Genomic DNA, 21,436 nt, shown 5'->3' with positions numbered 1-21,436 from the left:
CGGGTTGGACTATCAGAGTCAGGAGGTCACGACTGCCAGGACTCTGCTAATTCTGAGATGGGAGAGACTGAATGAGATCCTGGGATTGACTGCTCATGCCTGCCATGGGCGTGGAATGAAGCAGTGCCTCCTGGCTAGTTAGTTACCGGTGCCCTTTCCCAGGGCCACCTGGAAGCAGGGCTCCACCTAGAATCCCCGGAAGTGGGGGGGCCCTGCCTGAGGTGACACCCTCCCCACGGCTCCTGCCCTCCTGTGCAGGTCCCCGAAGCCATCCGCAAGTGCCAGCGGGCGGGCATCACCGTCCGCATGGTCACGGGTGACAATATCAACACGGCACGGGCCATCGCCATCAAGTGTGGCATCATCCATCCTGGGGAGGACTTCCTGTGCCTGGAGGGCAAGGAGTTCAACAGGAGGATCCGGAACGAGAAGGGGGAGGTGAGCGTGTGCCGGGCACCGGGTCCCACCGGGCACCGGGGGTGGGGGACGGGTCCCGAGCCCACTCAGCATGCCACCAAGAGCCCTCCCTACTCTGAGCCTGTTTCCCTCCCTGACCCCACTGACCTGTCCCTCTTCTGTCCCCTCCAGGTGGAGCAGGAGCGAATTGACAAGATCTGGCCAAAGCTGAGGGTGCTGGCTCGCTCCTCTCCCACTGACAAGCACACCTTGGTCAAAGGTGAGACAAGGCAGGTGCGGGCAAGCCACAGCCCCACACCAGCCAGCCCCAGCCAGCCCCAGCCAGCCCCAGCCTGTGAACTTGCCGGTTCTGGCAGGGAGGGACAGGGCCCCCTGGGATTCTCCATTCCAGGGAGATCTACAGAGAGCCAGGAGCAGATAGGGGGGTTGTGTGGCTCTCTTGTGTCCTTCTATGAAGCGGTGGGAGTAAATGAGTGCTGGTAGCTCATGCCTGTAATCCTAGCTGCTAAGGAGGCTGAGATCTGAGGATTGTAATTCAAAGCCAGTCTGGGCAAGAAAGTCCCTGAGACTCTTATCTCCAATTAACCACCAGAAAACCAGAAGTGGCGCTGTGACTCAACAAGGCAGACCACTAGATTTGATCAGAAAATCTCAGCAACAGCACCCAGGCTCTGAGTTCAGGCTCCATGACGGGAAAAAAAAATAGCAATGGAAGGCCTGTCTAGGGTCTCAAAGTCATGGCTTCAGGGATGGATGTGGCCCTCGCATGTTCCCTTTGCTGACTTGGGGCCTTTTTATGCTGAATTTGAGTTAGTTTATGTAGGTCTTGCTCTTTTTTGTTTTCTCTTTTGGCGCCAGCACTACGGTTTGAATTCTGGGCCTCATCGCTGTCCCTTAGCTTTTTTATTCAAGGTTGAAACTCCACCTCTTGAGCCATACCTCCACTCCCAACTCTTTGCTGCTTAATTGGATAAGATTCTCGTAGACTGGCTTCAAACCTTGACCCTCAGGTCTCAGCATCCTGAGTCACTACACCCCAGAGCCCAGCTCAGGCCTGGCTTTCTGGACTCTGCATCCGCATGGCTTCAGCTCCCTTCATTCCTCTGTCTCTTCCCAGCATGCCTGGGCTAGAGAGCCGTGGTCAACCTAGTATCTGAGGTCCTGATGGACACAGGAGCCCGGGACCTCAGAGTGGGCTGTCCAGTAAGACCAAAGGCCAGAATCCTCCCTCCCCATTGCCCTCTTCCTCATGCCATGGGCCTCACAGCCAGCACAGCAGGCCAGGGCCCTGCCCCAGAGCCCTGGGAGGAGAAGGGCATGGTGGGCCTGCAGGTTGTGCAGGCTTTCCAGTCTGTGCTCCACACCTGTAAAGACCCACAGATGGGTGGGGAGAGGCGGGTGGGGAGGCTTCTTGCTACCCACAGGGAAATTCAGTATCCCAGCCAGGCCTCCGGGTGGGGAGGGGAAGAAGGCCTGGCAGGGCAGCGGTCAGACCCCGCAGCTGGCCTGCTTGGGGGGGTGACCTGGCTCAGAGGCACGGCGCTGAGCCCCTGGGCAGGGCAGAGGAGAATGCCTGTGGTGAGCACCCTGCCTGCTCCAGACTCTCCTGGGCATGGCCACTGGGGATCAGAGGGGACACGGAAGGGACAGGCGGCATTCGGTGCCGCCTGGCTGAGCTGGAGGTGGAAGGCTGTAGATGCAGCAACCATGTAGTCAGAGGTCAGCTGGCAGGACACAGACCTGGGGTGTCCACCTCAGTGATGATGGTGGCAGCCCGAGGAGCTCCAGGACAAGGTACCCAGGAAGACAGGGAGTCTGTGGAGCGAGCCTGAGCTGCACAAGGCTGAGGGGGTGTTGAAGGGCGGGATGGACTGGGCGTGGCCCCGAGGCAGGATGGGAGGACAGGCCCTCGAGCCAGAAGGGGGGTCCTCCCAGCACTCTGCTCGCCTGGGAGCCACAGAGAAGAAGATTCCCCCATGCCAGGAGCTAGGGCTGATGAGAGAATCAAGGGCCTTTGTCAAGGTCCACGCCAGGCTCCTGAACCCAGAGAGGTCCAGTCCGGGGCACCGGGACTCAGGTGGGAGCAGCCAGCATGGCTTCTGGGGCAGCAGGCCCAGAGGCTGGGCCTGACCTGGGAAAGCCAGGGACAAGAGAAGAGGTGAGGCCAGACAGAGAAGGCTTGGCCTGGGAGAAGAGAAGAGGCCAGCCAGGGGAGACCAGTCCAGGGAGGACATGATTTGCAAGAATGAGATGATAGGATGCTTATTTGCTCTGAGATACCAGGCAGGGGGCGGGGATGGGGGCTCTGGAGATCTCGTGGCGGCTGTGCAGGGGCAGACCAGAGGGGCACCCCAAGGAAGCAGGAGATGCCAGCAGCAGAGGAGAGGGGGTCGTGAGCTGAGGTGGGATTCAGGAGCAGGCGCAATGACTGTGGGATGTGAGAAGCCACATCAGGGTTGACACGAGCTTCAGTTCTGCCTCGGACACCTCCGCCTGGAGCCCCAGGACTGCTGAGCACACAGCATGGGTCCCGACAAGGGTGCATCTCCCCACACTGTCCCCAGCTCATCACCAAGGCCAAGTGCCCTTGGTTCATGTGCTCGTCACTGAACGTTTTAGGTTTGTTTGCAGGGTTTTGTTGTTTTTATTTTTGTTTCTACCAGTCCTGCAGCGTGAACTTAGGACCTGGGCACTATCCCTGAGCTGCTTTTTCTCAAGGCTAGAGCTCTACCACTTGTGCCACAGCACCACTTCTGGCTTTTTCTGTGCATGTGGTACTGAGGAATCGAACCACGCATGCTAGGCAAGCACTCTACCCCTAGGCCACATCCCCAGCCCCTTTGCTGAGTCACGACCAAAGTCTATAGCAAGGTCAAGGCCAGAACAGGGTCAGCAGCAAGTGACTCAGCCCAAGGCCTCCTCAGAGATGATCGGACCAACTGAGAGAAGATGGCGGAGCCCCTGGATGGGCAGGGGGGCCTGAGCCGGCCCAGGGGACCAGAGGTTCCTGTTTCTAGGTAGGGCAAGAGCTGGAGGGACCAGCAGGGCCTGGACCACAAAAGGCTAAGCAGCTCAGCGGCCTGAGGAGATGATGCCAAGGCCAGGAGCTGACCCAGGCCACTGTGCCCTGTGTGTGGCCGAGAGCACGCCCTAAGCGGGCTCTCCCCCTCAACAGGCATCATCGACAGCACCCACACTGAGCAGAGGCAGGTGGTAGCCGTGACGGGGGACGGGACCAATGATGGGCCTGCACTCAAGAAGGCAGACGTGGGCTTCGCCATGGTAAGAGCACCCTACAGGCCCCTGGGGCGCACAGGGTGGCATGGGGCAGGAACTCAGGGGCAAGAGTGTGGGGCTGGACTGCAGTGTTCTGATGACACAGCTTCCTGATGGAGAGAGTTGGCCTGGTGCTGGGGGGCGCGAGGGGGAGGGTGTCTGGTTCTGCTGGTCCCATCGAGGCAGGGCTGGGGCATAGTGCAGGGCCACCCTGAGCCGCCCCACCAGGCTCCTGTCCCCACTCCTCAGGGCATCGCAGGCACCGACGTGGCCAAGGAGGCGTCGGATATCATCCTGACGGACGACAACTTCAGCAGCATTGTGAAGGCCGTGATGTGGGGACGCAATGTCTATGACAGCATCTCCAAGTTCCTGCAGTTCCAGCTCACCGTCAACGTGGTGGCCGTCATCGTGGCCTTCACCGGCGCCTGCATCACGCAGGTGGGCCCTCAGGGGTGCGCCCCAGGTCGGGCCGGCAAGCTGGGGCCTCGAGGACATTCTCTAGCCTCTGTGTCCACCAGCCCCATGCAGTCAAGGAAATGAGAGGACTAAAGGCCTCGAGCCCTGACCCCTCCTGGCAGCCCCAAGGTCCACATGGCCCTGGGGACACAGCCCTCCTGTGCCCTGTCCTGTGCTGTAGAGATGACCGTGGCGGCTGTCACTACCAGGGGTAGCATTAGTTAGGGGTAGTTTGGGGGCTGCCTTCTGCTCCCAGGGCCTCTCCGCTGATTTGTGGGTGTGGTGCTCCCTCCTGTGGTAGCTTGGAGATATTGCATGGCAGCCGTAAGCTGGCTTCTGATACTCACAGGGAAACTGAGGCCTGAGGTGCTCAGATGAGTGGGGCTGTGCAGGTTCAGAGATGGGTGTTCTTGAAGAAGCCTGAAGATGCAGCTGAGGCAGGGCAGGGGTGGGGATCTGGGTGGAGGGTGGGAATACGTACCTGGGATGGTGAATGGGCTGCTGGGAGCTGGGAACCCTGCAGAAGGGAGAGGCGGGGCCTGTAGCCTGCTGGAGCCACTGAGCTTACAGGGTTGGGGGCAACCAGGAGGGGCTGTTCCTCCGATATGGACAGGATCACAGGGAGAGGTCATGCAGGGGAAGGGTGGCCAGGCATGGACAGGAGAACAGAGTAGCCAGGGGGTCTTGGGAACTGGGAAGAGGAGGGAAGGAAGCCTGGGGCCGGTGGTAAGGCCAGCAGGACAGGGCCCTGGGCCTGAGGGGACTGTGTGGGGTAGTTGTGCATTCTCTGCGGCGTTTTCTAGAACATGGCAGGCACCACCTCCTCAGAAGCCCCAAATCAGGGCGGCCTCTGGCTCCACGGGACCCTGTTGAGAACCCCCCTCCCACAGTGCCCACACCCCTCAGGGCAGAGGCGCCCCCCCTCCGCCGTGACCGTGCTCTCCCACCCTGCCCAGGACTCCCCTCTGAAGGCCGTGCAGATGCTCTGGGTGAACCTCATCATGGACACGTTCGCCTCGCTGGCGCTGGCCACGGAGCCGCCCACCGAGACCCTGCTCCTCAGGAAGCCGTACGGCCGCAACAAGCCGCTCATCTCGAGGACTATGATGAAGAACATCCTGGGCCACGCCGTGTACCAGCTCACCCTCATCTTCACCCTGCTCTTTGTGGGTGAGCCCCACAGAGCCCTCCTCCCACACGAGGCCCAGCCGTCACCTTCCTCCCCGGGTCCTGCCTGGGAATCTGAGGCTTAGATCGGTGACATGGGGAACAGAGCTGGGCCCTGTCACCACCCCCAAGCCAGGCACATCACGGATCACAGTGCCGGGACATGCCACGCAAGCCAGAACCCAGGGCTGGTGGCTGCCCCAGCTCAGCCTGGGGGAGCCGAGGCATGGGAAGGTGGCTAGTGTGGAGGCTGAGACCTGAGGATGGCAGTTCAAGCCAGTCCGGGCAGGGAAACTCAGTGAGACTCTCCGCTCTAGTCAACCACCAGAAAACCGGACGCGGTGCTGTGGCTCAAAGCGGTCAGGCACTAACCTTGAGCCAGCTTCAAACTTCAGCCCTCAGGTCTCAGCCTCCTGGGGTGGCCGGGATTCCCCGTGTGAGCCATCAGGGCAGCGAGGAGCCCCATTCCTGCCCAGTGACCCGGCTGCAGGGCCCCCGAGGTTCTCAGATCTCCCCTGGCCTTGTTTCCTGGAAGAGAGCCAAGCCCTCACTCTCCAGCCAGGCCTCCCCAAGATGCCCGGGTGCCTCTGTGTGTGTGTGGGGGGGGTGATCTCTCCCCGGCCATCGCCTTCAGCCAAGCCCCCACCCTCTTGGTTGGCAGGGGAAAAGATGTTCCAGATCGACAGCGGGCGGAACGCGCCGCTGCACTCCCCGCCGTCCGAGCACTACACCATCATCTTCAACACCTTCGTCATGATGCAGCTCTTCAACGAGATCAACGCCCGCAAGATCCACGGCGAGCGCAACGTCTTCGACGGCATCTTCCGGAACCCCATCTTCTGCACCATCGTGCTGGGCACCTTCGCCATTCAGGTAGGCAGGCCCCCACCCTCACCTGGGCTGGTCTTGGGCATCATCCCCCGCCCTAGCCCTCCACCTCCCGCACCCCCACCAGCCTCGGACAGACAGGCTGCTCCTCTCACTGCCTCCTGTGCCTTCTGACCTGCAGATCGCCATCGTGCAGTTCGGGGGGAAGCCGTTCAGCTGCTCCCCACTGCAGCTGGACCAGTGGATGTGGTGTATATTCATTGGCCTAGGAGAGCTCGTCTGGGGCCAGGTATGTTTGTGCTGGGCTGCTGGAGAAGGGAAAGAGCACTGGATAAGGAGTCCTGCAACTCCAGGATGGGCCCTGGTTCTGCCGTGGTGGGCTTCCTGGACTTCCCTTCTCTCTCTTATCTCCAATTAACCTCTAGAAAACAGGAACCGGGGCTTGGCTCAAGGGAAGGGTGGTAGGCTTGAGCTGAAGAGCTTAGGGACGGCGCGCAGGCCCCACAGAGAACTCTGGGGGTGAAAAGAGCCATGTGCACCCTGTCCCTGTGGGTGCCCCACTCGGGGGGGGGGGCCGCCGGTTCCCTTCCCTATCCTCGCTCAGGTTTGCAGCATCAAGGCTCCGATGCTCGTGCGCTCAGGTGGGTGCATGCATGCCCACGCGCCCGCATCCCTTGCAGGTCATTGCCACCATCCCCACGAGCAGGCTCACGTTCCTGAAGGAGGCGGGCAGGCTCACGCAGAAGGAGGAGACCCCGGAGGAGGAGCTCAACGAGGATGTGGAGGAGATTGACCACGCTGAGCGGGAGCTGCGGCGCGGCCAGATCCTGTGGTTCCGAGGCCTGAACCGCATCCAGACGCAGGTGTGACGCCTCCCCGGGCCGGGCACTGGGGGCCGGGGCAGCGTGCACAGGCCGCCCGGGGCGGGCGAAGGTCTCCGTGGGGTCTGTCCACTCGGGGAGGCCCCGGGAGCGGGGGAGCCCCGGGCGAGGCCGCCGCACCCGCCCCACCCCCACCCCGCCGGCCCCGGACCCCGGCGGCCCCCACAGCCTCTGATGGACAGGCCAGCACTCAGTGCCTGGCCCGGGGGCGGCCACCGCCCTGCAGGGTCCAAGTCGCAGGAGGAAGCAAGGACCGCTGTTGCCTGAGACCTCGACACTGCGCATGTGCGCCCGCAGGGCCTCTGGCTTCCCGAGCACTGCGCATGCTCACTCCCAGGGCCTCCCTCCTCGGAAGCACTGCGCATGTGCGCCTGTGAGGCCTACAGCCTCCCGGGGCACCGGGCATGCGCACCCACAGGGCCTCGCTCCTCCGGAGCACTGGGCATACGCGCCTGGGAGGCCTCCAGCCTCTGGGCACCGGGCATGCGCACTCACAGGGCCTCGCTCCTCCAGAGCACTGGGCATGCGCGCCTCTGAGGCCTACAGCCTGTGGGCACCGGGTATGCACATCCACAGGGCCTCGCTCCTCTGGAGCACTGGGCATGCGCGCCTGTGAGGCCTCCCGCCTCTGGGCACCAGGCATGCGCACCCACAGAGCCTCGCTCCTCCGAAGCCCTGGGCATGCGCGCCTGTCAGGCCTCCCGCCTCTGGGCACCGGGCATGCGCACCCACAGAGCCTCGCTCCTCCAGAGCACTGGGCATGAGCGCCTGTGAGGCCTGCCGCCTCTGGGCACCGGGCATGGCACCACAGGGCCTCGCTCCTCCGGAGCACTGGGCATGCGCGCCTATGAGGCTTTCCGCCTCTGGGCACTGGGCATGCGCGCCTGTGAGGCCTCCGGCCTCTAGGCACGCGCACCCACAGGGCCTTGCTCCTCCGGAGCACTGGGCATGCGCGCCTGGGAGGCCTACAGCCTCTGGGCACCGGGCACGCGCACTCACAGGGCCTCGCTCCTCCGGAGCACTGGGCATGCGCGCCTATGAGGCCTCCCGCCTCTGGGCACTGGGCATGCGCGCCGGTGAGGCCTCCTGCCTCTGGGCACCGGGCATGCGCACCCACAGGGCCTCGCTCCTCCGGAGCACTGGGCATGCGCGCCCCCTGGGCCGGCCCTCCTCCCTCCTCCGCAGTGCTAATGTGGATCTGGTGCTTTGCCAATTACAGATAACCCTGCCAGGTAGATGGCTTTGCCCCTTCTTAAGGACAAGAGACGGGACTCAGAGAGGGACTTGCCCAAGGTCACCTAGCTAGTAAGTGACACGAGCCGGAACGTGGGGCCAGGGTGCGTCCACCCCAGGGCCCCCCGCTCACGGCCCGGCGCCTGGAGCCGTAGACATCTCCCCAGCCTCGGAGCGTGTCTGGAATTTCCGTTCTGAGTTTTAAGTGATGTTGTCGTTGTCGCCGCGGCTGCGGCTGTCTGTGACATGGCGCCCGTCCGTCGTGTGGCTGTCGTGTGTGTTCTTCTGGCAACTTGTCTCGTTCTCTCCTCCGTTGCAGATTGAAGTAGTCAATACTTTCAAGAGCGGGGCCTCCTTCCAGGGGGCCCTGCGGAGACAGTCCTCCGTCACCAGCCAGAGCCAGGACGTAGCCAATCTCTCTAGCCCTAGTCGCGTGTCGTTGTCCAATGCTCTTTCCTCTCCGACCAGCCTTCCTCCTGCTGCAGCTGGGCGTGAGTGTGACACCTTCTCGCCTCTGCTGGGGCCACCAGCGCCAGCCCGTGGGCGGGCAGGGGCCGGGGTATCACAAGATGTGGGGGGGCTGAAGGGTCACAGATGGTATGACCTCCGCCAGGAGGTCATAACTAGACATGGCGGGGGGAGGTAGTCAGCTGGAGTCACTGGGTTGGAGCCCACTCAGTAAGGGCTCATTAGGGCCCCCAGGGGGTACCTGTGACCCACTGAGGGGACACAGTGGTCCTGTCCTGCTTTGTCGAGAAAAGCCTGGCCTCAGAGTCACAGGATCAAAGCTTGAGTCACAGCCAGGAGGATTCCTGAGTCGAGGAGTGGAAAGACCTCGGAGGTCACAGCCAGTCCAGAGAGGGAGAGAGAGAGAGAGAGAGAGAGGCCATGGCACACGGGTACCCTGATGAGTGATGGGGTGCACCTGAGCCAAGAGGTCACTGCAGGTCAGAGGTCACAGTCAGCAGTGCCTCTGCCTTCCACGCATTCCACCCCCTGCACACCTGACTGCCTCAGCTGCCCTAGAACCATCCGTGGATGGACCCTGTGTAGTCACTACCCTTCCTGAAGGACAGGACATCTGGCCATCTCACTGGCCCCAGGTAGAAAATGGTGGGACACACCTCACATCTTGTCAGGGAGCTCTGGTCCTGACCTTTAGCCCCTCTGACCTGAAGAATAGCCTGGAACTGACCCTCTCCCCCCACCTTTCTCCCCTCATGCCATCATTTTTGGCCTGGATCATTCATCTTTGTCTTTGTCCAGAACTTTCTTGGATCTCCCTATAGTTTCAGGCCCCAGAAGAAATAAGTCTCTATTTGCACTTCATCTCCAGTTAATCTGGCTCCCAAAGTGCAAGGAAGGGTACATCTCTCTCTGCCCTTCCCAAAGGGACATGATGGGTTGGCCATCCACCCCCGCTAGCCTTCGGCTTCCTTGATGAGAACTGGGCTCTGAGCTTCATCTCTGACACTTTACCAAGTCCCTCCACCCCCACTGAATGCCAGATCCCCCATATAGCATCTTCCCGTGAACAGAGGAGGACATGAGCTATCCCCTGTGATCCTTCCTGTGTCCGCTGTCCTGCAGGGGACAGAGCAGCTCTGTCCTCCATACACAGCAGCCAGGATGCCAGCACGCATTGGAACACCTGTGGTCTGAGCTGTGTTCTGCTGAGGGACTGTCACTAGATACTGCCACTAAGGAAACCCCCAGGGCAGAGCCCCATGTCCCTTGAAGGTCTTGCCATCATCTTTGCTCTCACCTAGAAGGGAAAGATGTCCTTGATCTCAGCAGCTTTTCCCCCTCCTATGTCATTAGTAAGGCGCCATCATCACCTTCCCTCCATTCATCCACCAAGCCGACCTCCTGAGCAAGGTCACTCTTCCTCACCTCAGTGTCTTTGAGGTGGCCTCAAGGAGCACTGAGGCAGATGCTGTCACAGAGCTCACTTCCACTCCCTCCCCGACCCCCATGGCCCCTCTTCTCTCCAAGGACTCAGGGCATGGTCACACACAACTCCCACCCCAGCCCCTCCTCACTGGGCCTACCTTCTGTTCTAGAATCCTGCCTATTTCCTTGGGTCTCATAAAGATGTTGAGCTGCCCCAGTCTGGGGTCCCATTCCTCCTGGAGCAAATCCTGGCCCCTCTGACTTCAGCATCTGCATTTGGGTCGCCATAGCTGCATTTGCAAATGCTAAATATGTCCCTGGGTCCTTTGCTTGGATCATTTCTATAAGGTCACCTCCTCTGGTTTCCAAAAACCCTAAGGACCCTGTAAGTTGCAGGCTGGGTGCCACAGAATCCAAGAATTATTCTCCCCTGGGCAGGTGTGCAGCAGGGGGCCAGGAAAAGGCCCTGTGGAGAGAGAGGGCTAGAGACGGGTATGGCACCCACAGTCTGAGGGGAATCACCCGGGGTCTGCAGCAGAACAAGTGGCTGGGCACTGGCCAACGAGCCGAATCCCTGCATGATGGAGTTGACCCCAGAGGCCTAGCTCAGGACAGCCTATGCCAGGGCTGCCGTTGGCTCCCACACAGAGGTGAGGAAAACTCTGCCCACACTGCACTTCCGCCCCAGCACCAGGCAGACAAGTGCCCGTCAGAAGGGGGCTAGTGCAGTCTGGCAGGTCCAGGACAGGAGGTCCAGGAGGGACTGTGCACCCTCCTCTCCCCCATTTAGGCAAAGCCCAGAGGTTCAGTGGCACCTGTGTTGCACACCCTTGAGCCACACTCAGCAATCCTAGAGTGGCAGTTGTGCCTCCCCCTCACAACTGAAATCAAGGGGAGAGCTTGCGAGCATCAGAGGGGGCAGGGGCTTGGCCTGGGAGGTGGGGTACAGCGGGTCTGTCTCCAGAGCCCCTCTTCCTCTTCTGCACACAAAGGCTGAAGGTGCACCCCGAGCCTGCAGCCTCATAAGGGAGAGGGGCCAGCCTCCTGGGTTTGGAGTAGGGGAGGCTGCTCCTCTTCGGGAGCAGCTCAGGGCCCGGGAGCCTCCTCCTGCAGGGACCCAGCTCCGTGCTCAGCTCTGACATCCAAAGCCAGGAGCCCCTGCTCTCTTGCCTCATCTCCCTCAGTTCCGTGGCTCATCCTGAGCCATCTTTGGCCTTAGCAAGTCAGCAGTCATCCATCCACGCAAGTCACGCTCCTTCTAACCCCCTAGAGCAGGCCCCCAAGCCAGCCCAAACCCAACGGTGTGTGCCACACCTCAAGAGAGATTCTGGGCTCTGAGGGACCTAGGGTGAGGAGTTTGTGCTGTCAGGGAGAGAAATGCAGACAGAAGGAGCCAGGAAAGGAAGCTGGACCTCTCTCTTAGCATTTTGGTGACTCATTTAGTGTGATCTTGGGTTGGTGAGAAAATGGCTTGCTTCTGGGGGCCCTAGACCACTCCACTGTCTGAATATTCCATGTGTTTGTTTCCCTAGAGGGCTAGACAACCCTGGACACAGAGTTCAGCAAGAGAGAGTGAAATTAAAAGAGGTTGTGAGTCTTTAACCTTGAGCCTGAAATGAATGTGAATCAAACCCAGCCTCTTGGCTTCCTTGAAGCCGGGTAAACATTCGAGTATGTGGGGACCATCTCAGCAGGCCCGTGACTCCCCACCCCTGTGCAGATGAACCCAGCGTCTGAAATCCTACCACCAGTTCCCCTCCTGCCCATCCCCTGCCCCCGTACCCAAACGCGCTTCTGCCCTCAGATGCCACCTTTATGCCAGGCAGGGAGGGAGAAGGAAGAGTTCTGGGGTGGGTTTTTTTTTTTCTTCTTAGATAAATATTTTTTTTCCATTTCAGCCGCAGAGATGGAAGTAGAGACTTGAGATGGCTGTGCCAGGGTGTCCCCACAGTCTTGTCCCCACAGTCTTGTCCAGACAGTTCATTATTTCTGTTGTCTCCATGCCAAAGGGGAGGGCGAAGGGGCTTCATCTCATTGTGTCTCCTCTGCATTGTCAGTCACATGACAGGGGCCTGCCCCCATTCACATACACACACCCCTGCTTTCTCCAGCCTGCGTCTAACTATCCTGTTGAACCCTAGGCTGCACAGCCACAGTGACTGTTAGCCCCATGTCACAGGTGGGGACACTGAGGCCTAGAGTGCCTTTTTCAATTTATTTTGTTTTCACATATTCAGATATAATAGAGGTTAGAGAGCTAGTTCTCTCTACTGAGGCACAAACAGGCAATCTGGCAAAGAAAGCACAGGGCATCCAAAATGGCTGTCACATAGAGAATCCATACAAAAGCAGCATCTGGCTGGCCCCTGTCACCCCTTACTTAAAGCGTGATTCCAACAAGTAGGGTTCTCATAGGAGAAGTGTCAGAGATGCCTTATAGAAGAATGATGGAAGGAACAACATTGATGAAAATGCATTGCATTTATAAATTCATAGGTCGAGCCAGCCGCCAGTGGCCATGCCTAGAATCCTAGCTACTTAGTAGGCTGAGATCTCAGGATCACAATTCAGAACCAGCCCAGACAAGAAACGCTAATTAACCACTGAAAACTCAGAAGTGGAGCTGTGGCTCCAAGAGATAGAGCACTAGACTTGAGCAAAAGAGCTCAGGGACAGCGCCCAGGCCGAGTTCAAGCCTTGGTACCAGCACCATAACCTACTGGTAGAGTGCTTGCCTAGCAGGTACGAAGCCATGGGTTTGATTCCTCAGTAGCATATAGACAGAAAAGGCCAGAAGTGGCACTGTGGCTCAAGTGGCAGAGGACTAGCCTTCAGCAAAGTGTCCAAGGACACAGGCCCCAGGCCCTGAGTCAAGCCCCAGGACTGGCAAAAAGAAAAACAAAAAGACAAGCAGAAGGGATCTATAATCAATACTCCCTGACAGCAAAGAAGAGAAGCTAATGGGCAGGGAATCACAAACACAGACTGGAATGTTGCACAAACCCAAGCTCACTGAGTGGCGAAGGTCAAGGTCAAGGTAAGGTGTCTGCACTCTGACCTGGCCGTCAGGGGCCACTTCAGTGAGCCTTGGAAATAGGAGCCTCAGTCCTCAGCAGAGACAGAACCATCCAGCACAGCCATCCCAGAGCTTCATTCATATGGAGATGGTTTGCCTCTCCATGCTCCCCAGGGCTTTCCCGTGGGTCTAGCTGAGGCCACGTCAGGAATTCCCGGACCTCTGCAGCACTGTGGACCCGCCTGGTGCAGTCCCCTACTGCCCCAGCCCTCAGCACCCCTTCCCCCGACCTCCCCACCGCTCCCTCTGCTCTGAGACACTGCTCTTCTACCAGTGTTCCCTCCCCTTGACCCCAGGAAGGTAGAGCAGAGCACAGCCAGAGGTGACATGCATGCCACACAGCCCAAGCAAAAGCATCAAGTCTAGTTCTGTCCTCCAGTCTCGGAGACCCAGGTGCAAGCTCCCGTTCCTCAGAAGGGAAAACCGAGGCCCAGGATGCATGGTTCACAGTGAGACACAGATAGAGTGCATTTCACTGTCCTGTAACCCAGATCCCCACCAGCCACCCCCCACACCCTGGGCGGGCTGAGTTTGGCCATCCGATTCTGGTCTCGTCACATCCTGGTTTTGTGTTTTTAAAGCATAAATCCAGAAATGAGCAAAAATACCTCTCCCCCACCTTCCCCCAGGAAATAGAGGATCCCACCTCCCCCCCCTCAAAAAAAAAAAGTGCCAATGGCTGGCCAGGGCTTTCAGTCTATACTCGAGTGTTTACCTCCCAAATGCATGAAGGAAAGAAAGGCTGGGTACAAACTGACCTCCCCCCTCACATTGTCCAGGCATCCAAGTGTCACTGCGTCCTTCTGTCTGTCTGTCTGTCTGTCTGTCTGTCTGTCTGTGTGCTGCGTGACTCCTGCCCCCACCCACCCACCACGGCATGCTCCTGCAGCTCCCCGTGCTCCCTGGCTGCCTCTGCTCTGCCCTTCGGAAGCCTCGAGGTTGGCTCTGGTTTGCTTTACCGCTTTGATGTCACGTCTGCCCCTCGTGTCCTCTCTCATGCGCCCCTTTCCGTGTGACCCGTTTGGTTGGTTTTGGTTATTTTTTATTTAATTTTGTAGGGTTTCTGTGTCGTGTGTTTTAACCGTGTGTGCGTGTGCGTGTGTGTGCGTGTGTTCCTTTAAAGACTGATTCGTTTTAAAGTAGCCTCTCTTCCTCCACGCTCCCTGCCCAGCCCTCCGCTGACTTCAGCAAGGCTCTCACTTCAGTCTCTCGCTTAGGTCGGGCGCCCGCCCCAGCTCCCGCGCCCCCCGGCACCGCCGTGACCGGGCAGCCCCTCGACCTCAGCCACCCACGATCCGAGCCCGGGGCGGCGCCCGAGGCCCCCCGGCCCGGCCCGCCCCGCCCCTCCTCACCGCGCCCGCCTGCGCCCCGCCTGCTCGCGCCGCCCCGGCCGCCCCTGAGCCGCCTGTCTCCCCCTTTGCAGATCCGCGTGGTGAAGGCGTTCCGCAGCTCTCTCTACGAAGGGTTAGAAAAGCCTGAGTCTCGAACCTCCATCCATAACTTCATGGCTCACCCCGAGTTCCGGATCGAAGACCCCCAGCCCCACATCCCCCTCATCGACGACACGGACCTGGAAGAAGATGGGGCCCTCAAGCAGAACTCGAGCCCGCCGTCCTCGCTCAACAAGAACAACAGCGCCATCGACAGCGGGATCAACCTGACCACCGACACGAGCAAATCAGCTACCTCTTCAAGTCCAGGGAGCCCTATCCACAGCCTGGAGACGTCGCTTTAGCCGAGCCGGAGGGGCCTCCCCGCCCCCCGGGGGGCGGGGCCGGCGGGGGCGGGGGGCGTGGCCGCCGCCGGGACCGCCCCGCCGGCCGCGCAGGCCCCGCCCCGCCGGCCGCGCAGGCCCCGCCCCGCCGCGCAGGCCCCGCCCCGCGCCCCCTCCACGCACCGCTCACCGCAGGACAGCTCCGGAGAGGGACTCGGCTTCCACCCTCAGACCCTTCCTCTCGGGCCGCCACGCTGTTTGAACTCTTCTCCGACCCCGGCGGGGGATCGGGGACGGCGCGGGGGGCGGGGTGGAGGCTCCCCAGAACGAGCCCTTCCCGGCGCCTGCGCGGACCGGACGCCCCGCCCCCCGCCGCGGGGCCCGGGGAGGGCCGGGGGGAGGGCGGGAGGGGGGGCTCGTCTGGTTCCTTAGGCGGGAACATCACGTTCCAGACTCTTTTTTCCGAGACTGTTGATCCAGTCCACCGATCTGTGAGTTTTCGAGGAACACACAACCTGCCTGCACAGCATGGGTCCAGCTGCATAGGTCGATTTAATAACTGTTTTTTGTTGTTGTTTCGAAATTCCAGAGTTTCACTGGCCTCGTAGATTAGCACCGACGGAACCCAAGAAATCCATAGACACTCACGAGGTTACATCCACTTCTTTGTTTATCTATATCAACGTATGCGCCTCCAAGACTGAATACGTCCATATAGATAGGTAGAGATATATATATATATATTATATAAATATATATACATGGATCTATAAAGTTTCTTTGCCGGCATGTTGCCTTGTTTCTGCTTAAATTGCTCTATTTTAACTTATTTATGTCCTAAAAACAAAAACAAAAAAGAAGAATGTAATTTGTTTACAACCCTGTAGATAACATCTTTGGCTATCTGTACAGTTTAAGAGCAGCTCAGCCCCAACAGACACTTGCCCTGGATTGCATTCTTGATTTTTTTTTTTTTTTTACAATGGCCATGTTTTTTGCCTGCCATTTCCGTTCAATGATGTCACTACCGTACGTCGCTCAGGCAGAAGCCCGGTCCTGGAGGAACTCAGAGAAGAGGAGAGAAGCTTGCCTGGACCCAGCACACATGCCCAGCCGGGCTCCAGGATGCCAGGCTCCCCGCGAAGCCCCAGCGGAAGATTGTTCTCTCAATGAAACTCATTTGAGTTTACCAAGAGCGTTTTAAAAACACAAGTTGTTTTTGGCACTGTCAGAGGTGGAGGTAGTGTGACGATATTATAAATGCTATTGTGTTGATTTCTTTTTTTTTTTTTTAGTTAGGAACCTATTTTATTTCTTATAAAGAGAGAGCAGAGTGAGAGAGAGAGAGAGAGAGAGAAAGGGCCAGCATAGGAGCTTTTGGCCCATAGGATGAGAGTTGGCATATGGCTGCTTTATTTTTGAATTGCCTTCTCTGCACTATTTAGATCCGAATGAACCTTATGATGTGTATATTGAGATGTATTCAGTGTGATTTTTTTTTTAAAAAGAAGCCAAATTGTCTTCCTGTAGTCACAATATATACTGTAGCCTTTTAACAGCAAGTCTTGCTTTCCCAGACAGAAAGCCATTCTGAACCTTTCCCCAACTCACAGGTGAGACAAGGTGGCTATCCCCACACACACCCCCAGACAATAACGGCACTAGTAATCTCAATAAGAGCTTATTTGTCTGTCAGCCTCTTAACTGCTAAGCACTTTGTGGGTCTCAGCTTTTTTCATAAAAGAACTTTTGTATTTAATACAAAGTTTGCTTTGAGACTTTTCAGCACACAATCTTTTTCCATGAACTTGTACAGTGCAAAAGACATTTTGAATACCATGATCGATGATGTCCCATGCTTCCAGGAAAAACCAAACACTTTCCGCCTCGCCTGCAGAGTCCACCGACCCTCCCCACAGTCGCCCTCCCAGAGGACTCTTCCACTCACGAGATGAGAGCCACTCGGGAAAAGAGCCATAGTCAGCTGGGAGGGCCCACGTCTGCACAGCTGTGGAAAAACAACAACAACAACAAAAAAAAAAAAAAAAAAAAAAAAAAACTTGATGGGTTTGAAGTTCAAAGTCAGCCCATCTCACCTGGCAAAATCTTTCCATAAGGGAGACCTTCCGTGTGAAGAGCACCATTTGAAGGGCATGAAGGGCTCTGAAGGTCACTCGAAGGTCTCTGAATGTACCTAGTCCCAGGGGGACACCAGCCTTTGGATTTGCAGATTGGATTTGACTACAAACACCACCAAAGCCAGCCCTGCCTGAGGAAGGAAAGTTTCGCACACAGGAATCGTGGGGCACCCCTGGAACCCAACATGGTGGCTTGTTGTTTGTTTCGTTTTGTTTCTGGACTTTCTTTTCTTGCATTTTTTCTTCTGTGCTCCTTTCCTTCACTCAGTCCTGTTTCCATGGTGACCTCATTCCATGACACCAGGCTCCCTAGGGTCTTGGAGCTCTTAAGACCCGGGGAAAACAGAAGCTAGCTGGAGGGGTTGGAACAGGGAGCCCCAGAAGGCACCAAGGAAGCCTACGCCTATGGTGGGGGTCTCTTTTTGTCAGGGATGATGGGTGATCACTCACACATGCACGCACACGCGTGCGCGCACACACACACACACGTCTCTCATTCACACACACACTCCACCCACATGTGCATCCACGCACACAGGAAATGGTTTGTCAGTCCTCACTGTAGTACACAAAGCTTGCACTCTGCGTCCTATTATCTAGCAGCATGGGGTACGTTTGGCAGTTCTCCCCATTAGGGGGTCAATAATTTATGACCATTCATCTGTTTTTATGAATTTTTTTATCTAGACAATAATTGTAAATAAAGAACTCACCATCTCTGTTCATTTAATACTATGCAATGGTTAATGCTTTCAATTTGCTGGCTCCCCCCCACACACCCCCACGCAGTGATTTTTGTCTGTGGTTTCAAAGGCAAGAAAAAAAGAAGAAAATATAGGAAAGCTACCTTCTGCCTTCTGGGAGGTAGGGAGACACAACCCCTTCTTTTCTGCCCTCAGTTTCAACTCTGACATCTCCCCTTACTCCTAAAGAAGAGGGCTGAGCCCAGCAGCACTCAGTGACCCCAGCCAGATGCCAGAGGAGATGGGGAAGCTTCCCAGACTCAAGAGAGGCTGCACGGCTCCACCACTCTTGTCACAGTCCCTTGTCCCCCGCTGCAGCATGGAGGGAGCAGGGGGGCCACGCCGCTTCTGGGAAGGGACTGATGACTATACCAAGGCCCGGGCTCAGAGCCTGTCTTCTGGGTCCCTCTTTGGTGAAGAGTGCCCTTCCACCCACAGTCACCCATAGACGAGGGCCAGCTTCTGGGTTTTCTCTTCTCTCCAGCGTGGCACCCCTTTATCGTTATCCTCCCCTTAGGATGTTTTATTGGATTGAGATGGGACCCCTTCACTCTTGCTGTGCAAAATCAGTTATGTTCTGACAGGAAAGCTCAGCTTCTACTAAGTCCTCTACCCTCTGCCCTGTTCCTGCCCCCGATTCTAGGCCCTGTCACTCTGTGTGCCATCTGCCCCTCCCCCACTGTCACTACTGCCCACCCAGGGCCATCAAGTACAGGAGGGACAAAACAGTCACCTCAAGTTGCTGACCATCCTTTTACCTAGCCCCCTAAGCCACGGAGCTGTTGAGAAGCCAGAAAGCCCTCACTCAACCTTAGCTTAGGGACAAAGTCATCTCCCGTGACTGTGCTAGGTGTACCCTCTGTTCTGTCTCTGTGGAAAGTAAGGGCTCCCCTGGAGCTGGAGCCCAGAGAGCCATCCCACAATTCCCAGCACAGAGAGATGCAGGCGTCTGATTTTCCTTTCCCAACTGCCTTTGGATTGGGTTTTTGGGGGAGTTAGGGTTTTTTTGTTGTTGTTTTGGATTTTTTTTGTTGTTGTGCTTTGATTCAGTGTCAGCACTTTGGAGGACGCAGAAAATTCTTGTCTGGATGTTCTCAGCACCCTCATCTCCTCCCATTTTCTCCCTCCACTGCTACCTGCCAACCTAGTACACACTAGACAACAGTCCCACCCCATCTCTGTCCTGTACAATCAAAATCCAGCCAGAGGGGTGCCTTGGGACCTCCCAGAGCCAAGGCCATGTGGTCAGACAACAGGAAGTCGGTGGGCATCAAGCCTTCCCACGCAGTTTGGGGGTCAGGCACTGGGCAGCTGTCTTCATTCTCTCCTCCCAAAAGAAGAGATTCCAGGCTGCTCTAGGCCTCCGGGCAGCCCCTCGGTCTGTTTTGTAACGTTGTGGTGCTCTCCCTCCCTGGCCTGTCCCCTCTGGGGTCCCCACACTTTGCTAACTCTTATGTGCACACCTTTTATAACAGAGTAGAGAGGGGGTACTGCAGCTTCCACAGAGACTGCATCAGGGCTGGGCTGGGGGAGGGGTGCTCTGGACAATCCGGGCTGGGAAGTGACTGTGCGCTTACTGTATACTCTTGATTTCTCTGTATCTCTGGCTTGTGTTGTTTGTAACGAATGGGATTTGTCTGCCTTTCGACACTATAACTGAGCAATAATAATAAACGCACACATGGAAACGCAGGCACGGTACCCATCACAAAACCTTTTTCCAAGGCCAGCTGGGGCCCCATCCTTTGTGGATTTGAACTGGGGGAAGTGGAGGCTGTGGCTGGGAAGGGCACCTTGCCACTGAGGGTGGCAAGCTTCACCACTATGAGCCATGAACCTAGCAGGGCTGGCTGAACACCTCAGAAAGGAAGGCTTGGGAGGTGGGGGTTCAGGAGAAGACTGGGGGGTGAAGTGGCTGGGAGGTGGAGGACACAAGTGGGAAAAAGCTAAGAATAACATGATCTGGGGTTTGGGCTAACCAAGAGGAAAGAATTGGGAACTAAGACACTACAGAGAAATAAGGCAGAGGGGAGCCTGGTACTCTAGGAGCTTGAACTCTGCACACCCCATAGCAGGCACTGAGCATGCTCAATGTTGGCCCAAAAGTTGAGGGTTCTGCGCATACAATTCTAGGTTGTCGCACCTAAGCTCAGCATCATTGGCTTTTGGAGGCTGTACTACAGGGAAAGCCAGTCCTAATCTGAAAATCAGAGACTTTCACAGTGCCAAGGCAATGCCACAAGTAGAAACTTTGTATCACCAAGTTTTGTTTGTTTTGTAGTCCTGGGGCTTGAACTTTGGGCCTGGCACTATCCCTGAGCCTCTTTGTGCTCAAGGCTAACACTCTACCACTTGAGCCACCGTGTAATTAATTGGAGATAAGAGTCTAACTGACTTCCCTGCCTTGGCTGGTTTTAAACTGTGATCGACTTAGATAGCAGTCTCTTGAGTAGGTAAGGAATGAGCCTCCAGTCCCTTATTTATTTATTTATTTATTTATTTTTTGCCAGTCCTGGGCTTGAGCTCAGGGCCTGAGCACTGTCCTTGGACTTTCTCAAGGTTAGAGCTCTACCACTTGAGCCTCAGCACCACTTCTGGCTTTTTTTCTATGTATGTGGTACCAAGGAATCGAACCCGGGTCTTCATGCATGCTAGGCAAGCACTCTACCACTAGGCCAAGCCCCCGGCCCCCCTTATTTTTTTAATTGTATAAATTACCTTCAGGCTATGTGAATAGGATTCATATAAGACATAAATGAATTTGGTGTTTAGACCCAGGTCCCATTCTAATATAATGTGTCATGGATATACTGACATTTCAGCTTCTAAAATACTTCTGGTCCCAAGCATTTCAGTAGAAGACACTCAGCCTGCATAGGGCTCCCACTGAACACAGATGACAGCTACGAAAAGGGATACATGTATCCTGTAATAGTAGGAGATGCCATATTCATACCTTTCTGTCTTACAGCCAGTCAGCACTCTAAACCTTTACAACCCTATCACTAGGCCACGCTCCCAACCTGCAAAAATCATAGGGGCCAGTAGCGTGGTCTAGTGGTAGAATGCTTGCCTAGCATATATGAAGCCCTGGGTTCAATTCCTCAGTACCACATATACAGAAAAAAACAGAACTTGTGCCATGGCTCAAGTGGTAGAGCACTAGCCTTAAGAAAGCCCAAGGACAATGCCCAGGCCCTGAGTTCAAGCTCCAGGACTGGCTAAAAAAAAAAAAAAATCCTAGTAAGATACCGCCCTGTTTCCTGTCACAAATTATCCTCAGTGGGGTTTTTTGTTTTGTGCCAGTCCTGGGGCTTGAACTCAGGGTCTGGGCATTGTTCCTGAGTTCTTTTTGCTCAAGACTATCGCTCTATCACTTGCACCATGACTCCACTACAGCTTTTTTTTGCTGGTTAACTAGAGATAAGAGTCTCACAGACCTTCCTGTCCAGGCTTCAAACCACACCCCTCAGATCTCAGCTTTTAGGGTTACAGGTGTGAGCCATTGGTGCCCAGCTCTGTTTCTTCAACATCACTGTTTGCACCAGGAGATGCCTTGTATTCCAATTATGCCTTGTGTCTTTTGCTTATAATACAGCTCACATGCTCTT

General features: G+C 56.7%; 1 protein-coding gene and 1 long non-coding RNA gene across 11 annotated transcripts in view; one reads left to right on the top strand and one right to left on the bottom strand.

The window, feature by feature from the left end:
- The window catches only part of Atp2b2 (ATPase plasma membrane Ca2+ transporting 2), a 160,154-nt gene extending 145,020 nt beyond the window's left edge, over positions 1 to 15,134 (top strand). For 4 of the 10 annotated variants that reach the window (XM_090323978.1, XM_090323983.1, XM_090323981.1 and 1 more), the window contains 9 exons: positions 259 to 438; positions 589 to 676; positions 3,593 to 3,699; positions 3,943 to 4,134; positions 5,109 to 5,322; positions 5,981 to 6,192; positions 6,329 to 6,436; positions 6,828 to 7,010; positions 14,654 to 15,134. In XM_090323978.1, coding sequence (XP_090180104.1) covers positions 259 to 438; positions 589 to 676; positions 3,593 to 3,699; positions 3,943 to 4,134; positions 5,109 to 5,322; positions 5,981 to 6,192; positions 6,329 to 6,436; positions 6,828 to 7,010; positions 14,654 to 14,965 — 1,596 coding nt within the window. In that variant the 3' untranslated portion in view covers positions 14,966 to 15,134. Of the gene's footprint in view, positions 1 to 258; positions 439 to 588; positions 677 to 3,592; positions 3,700 to 3,942; positions 4,135 to 5,108; positions 5,323 to 5,980; positions 6,193 to 6,328; positions 6,437 to 6,827; positions 7,011 to 8,247; positions 8,334 to 8,580; positions 8,753 to 11,686; positions 11,742 to 14,653 lie in introns of all 10 variants that reach the window. The other 6 variants (XM_090323984.1, XM_090323980.1, XM_090323985.1 and 3 more) reach the window with 4 other exon arrangements.
- Positions 5,582 to 15,208, bottom strand: LOC150042867 (uncharacterized). Its single transcript, XR_016533545.1, has 3 exons — positions 15,128 to 15,208; positions 6,323 to 6,455; positions 5,582 to 5,847 (listed from the first exon to the last, which is right to left on the bottom strand). It is a non-coding gene; the product is annotated as an uncharacterized LOC150042867 (long non-coding RNA).
- Positions 15,209 to 21,436: the final 6,228 nt, after the last annotated feature.

This window comes from Megascapheus bottae, chromosome 33 (genome assembly GCF_031878675.1).
Source record: "Megascapheus bottae isolate mThoBot1 chromosome 33, mThoBot2.hap1, whole genome shotgun sequence".
Classification (NCBI taxonomy): domain Eukaryota; kingdom Metazoa; phylum Chordata; class Mammalia; order Rodentia; family Geomyidae; genus Megascapheus; species Megascapheus bottae.
This window is presented reverse-complemented; position numbering and strand designations above follow the sequence as displayed.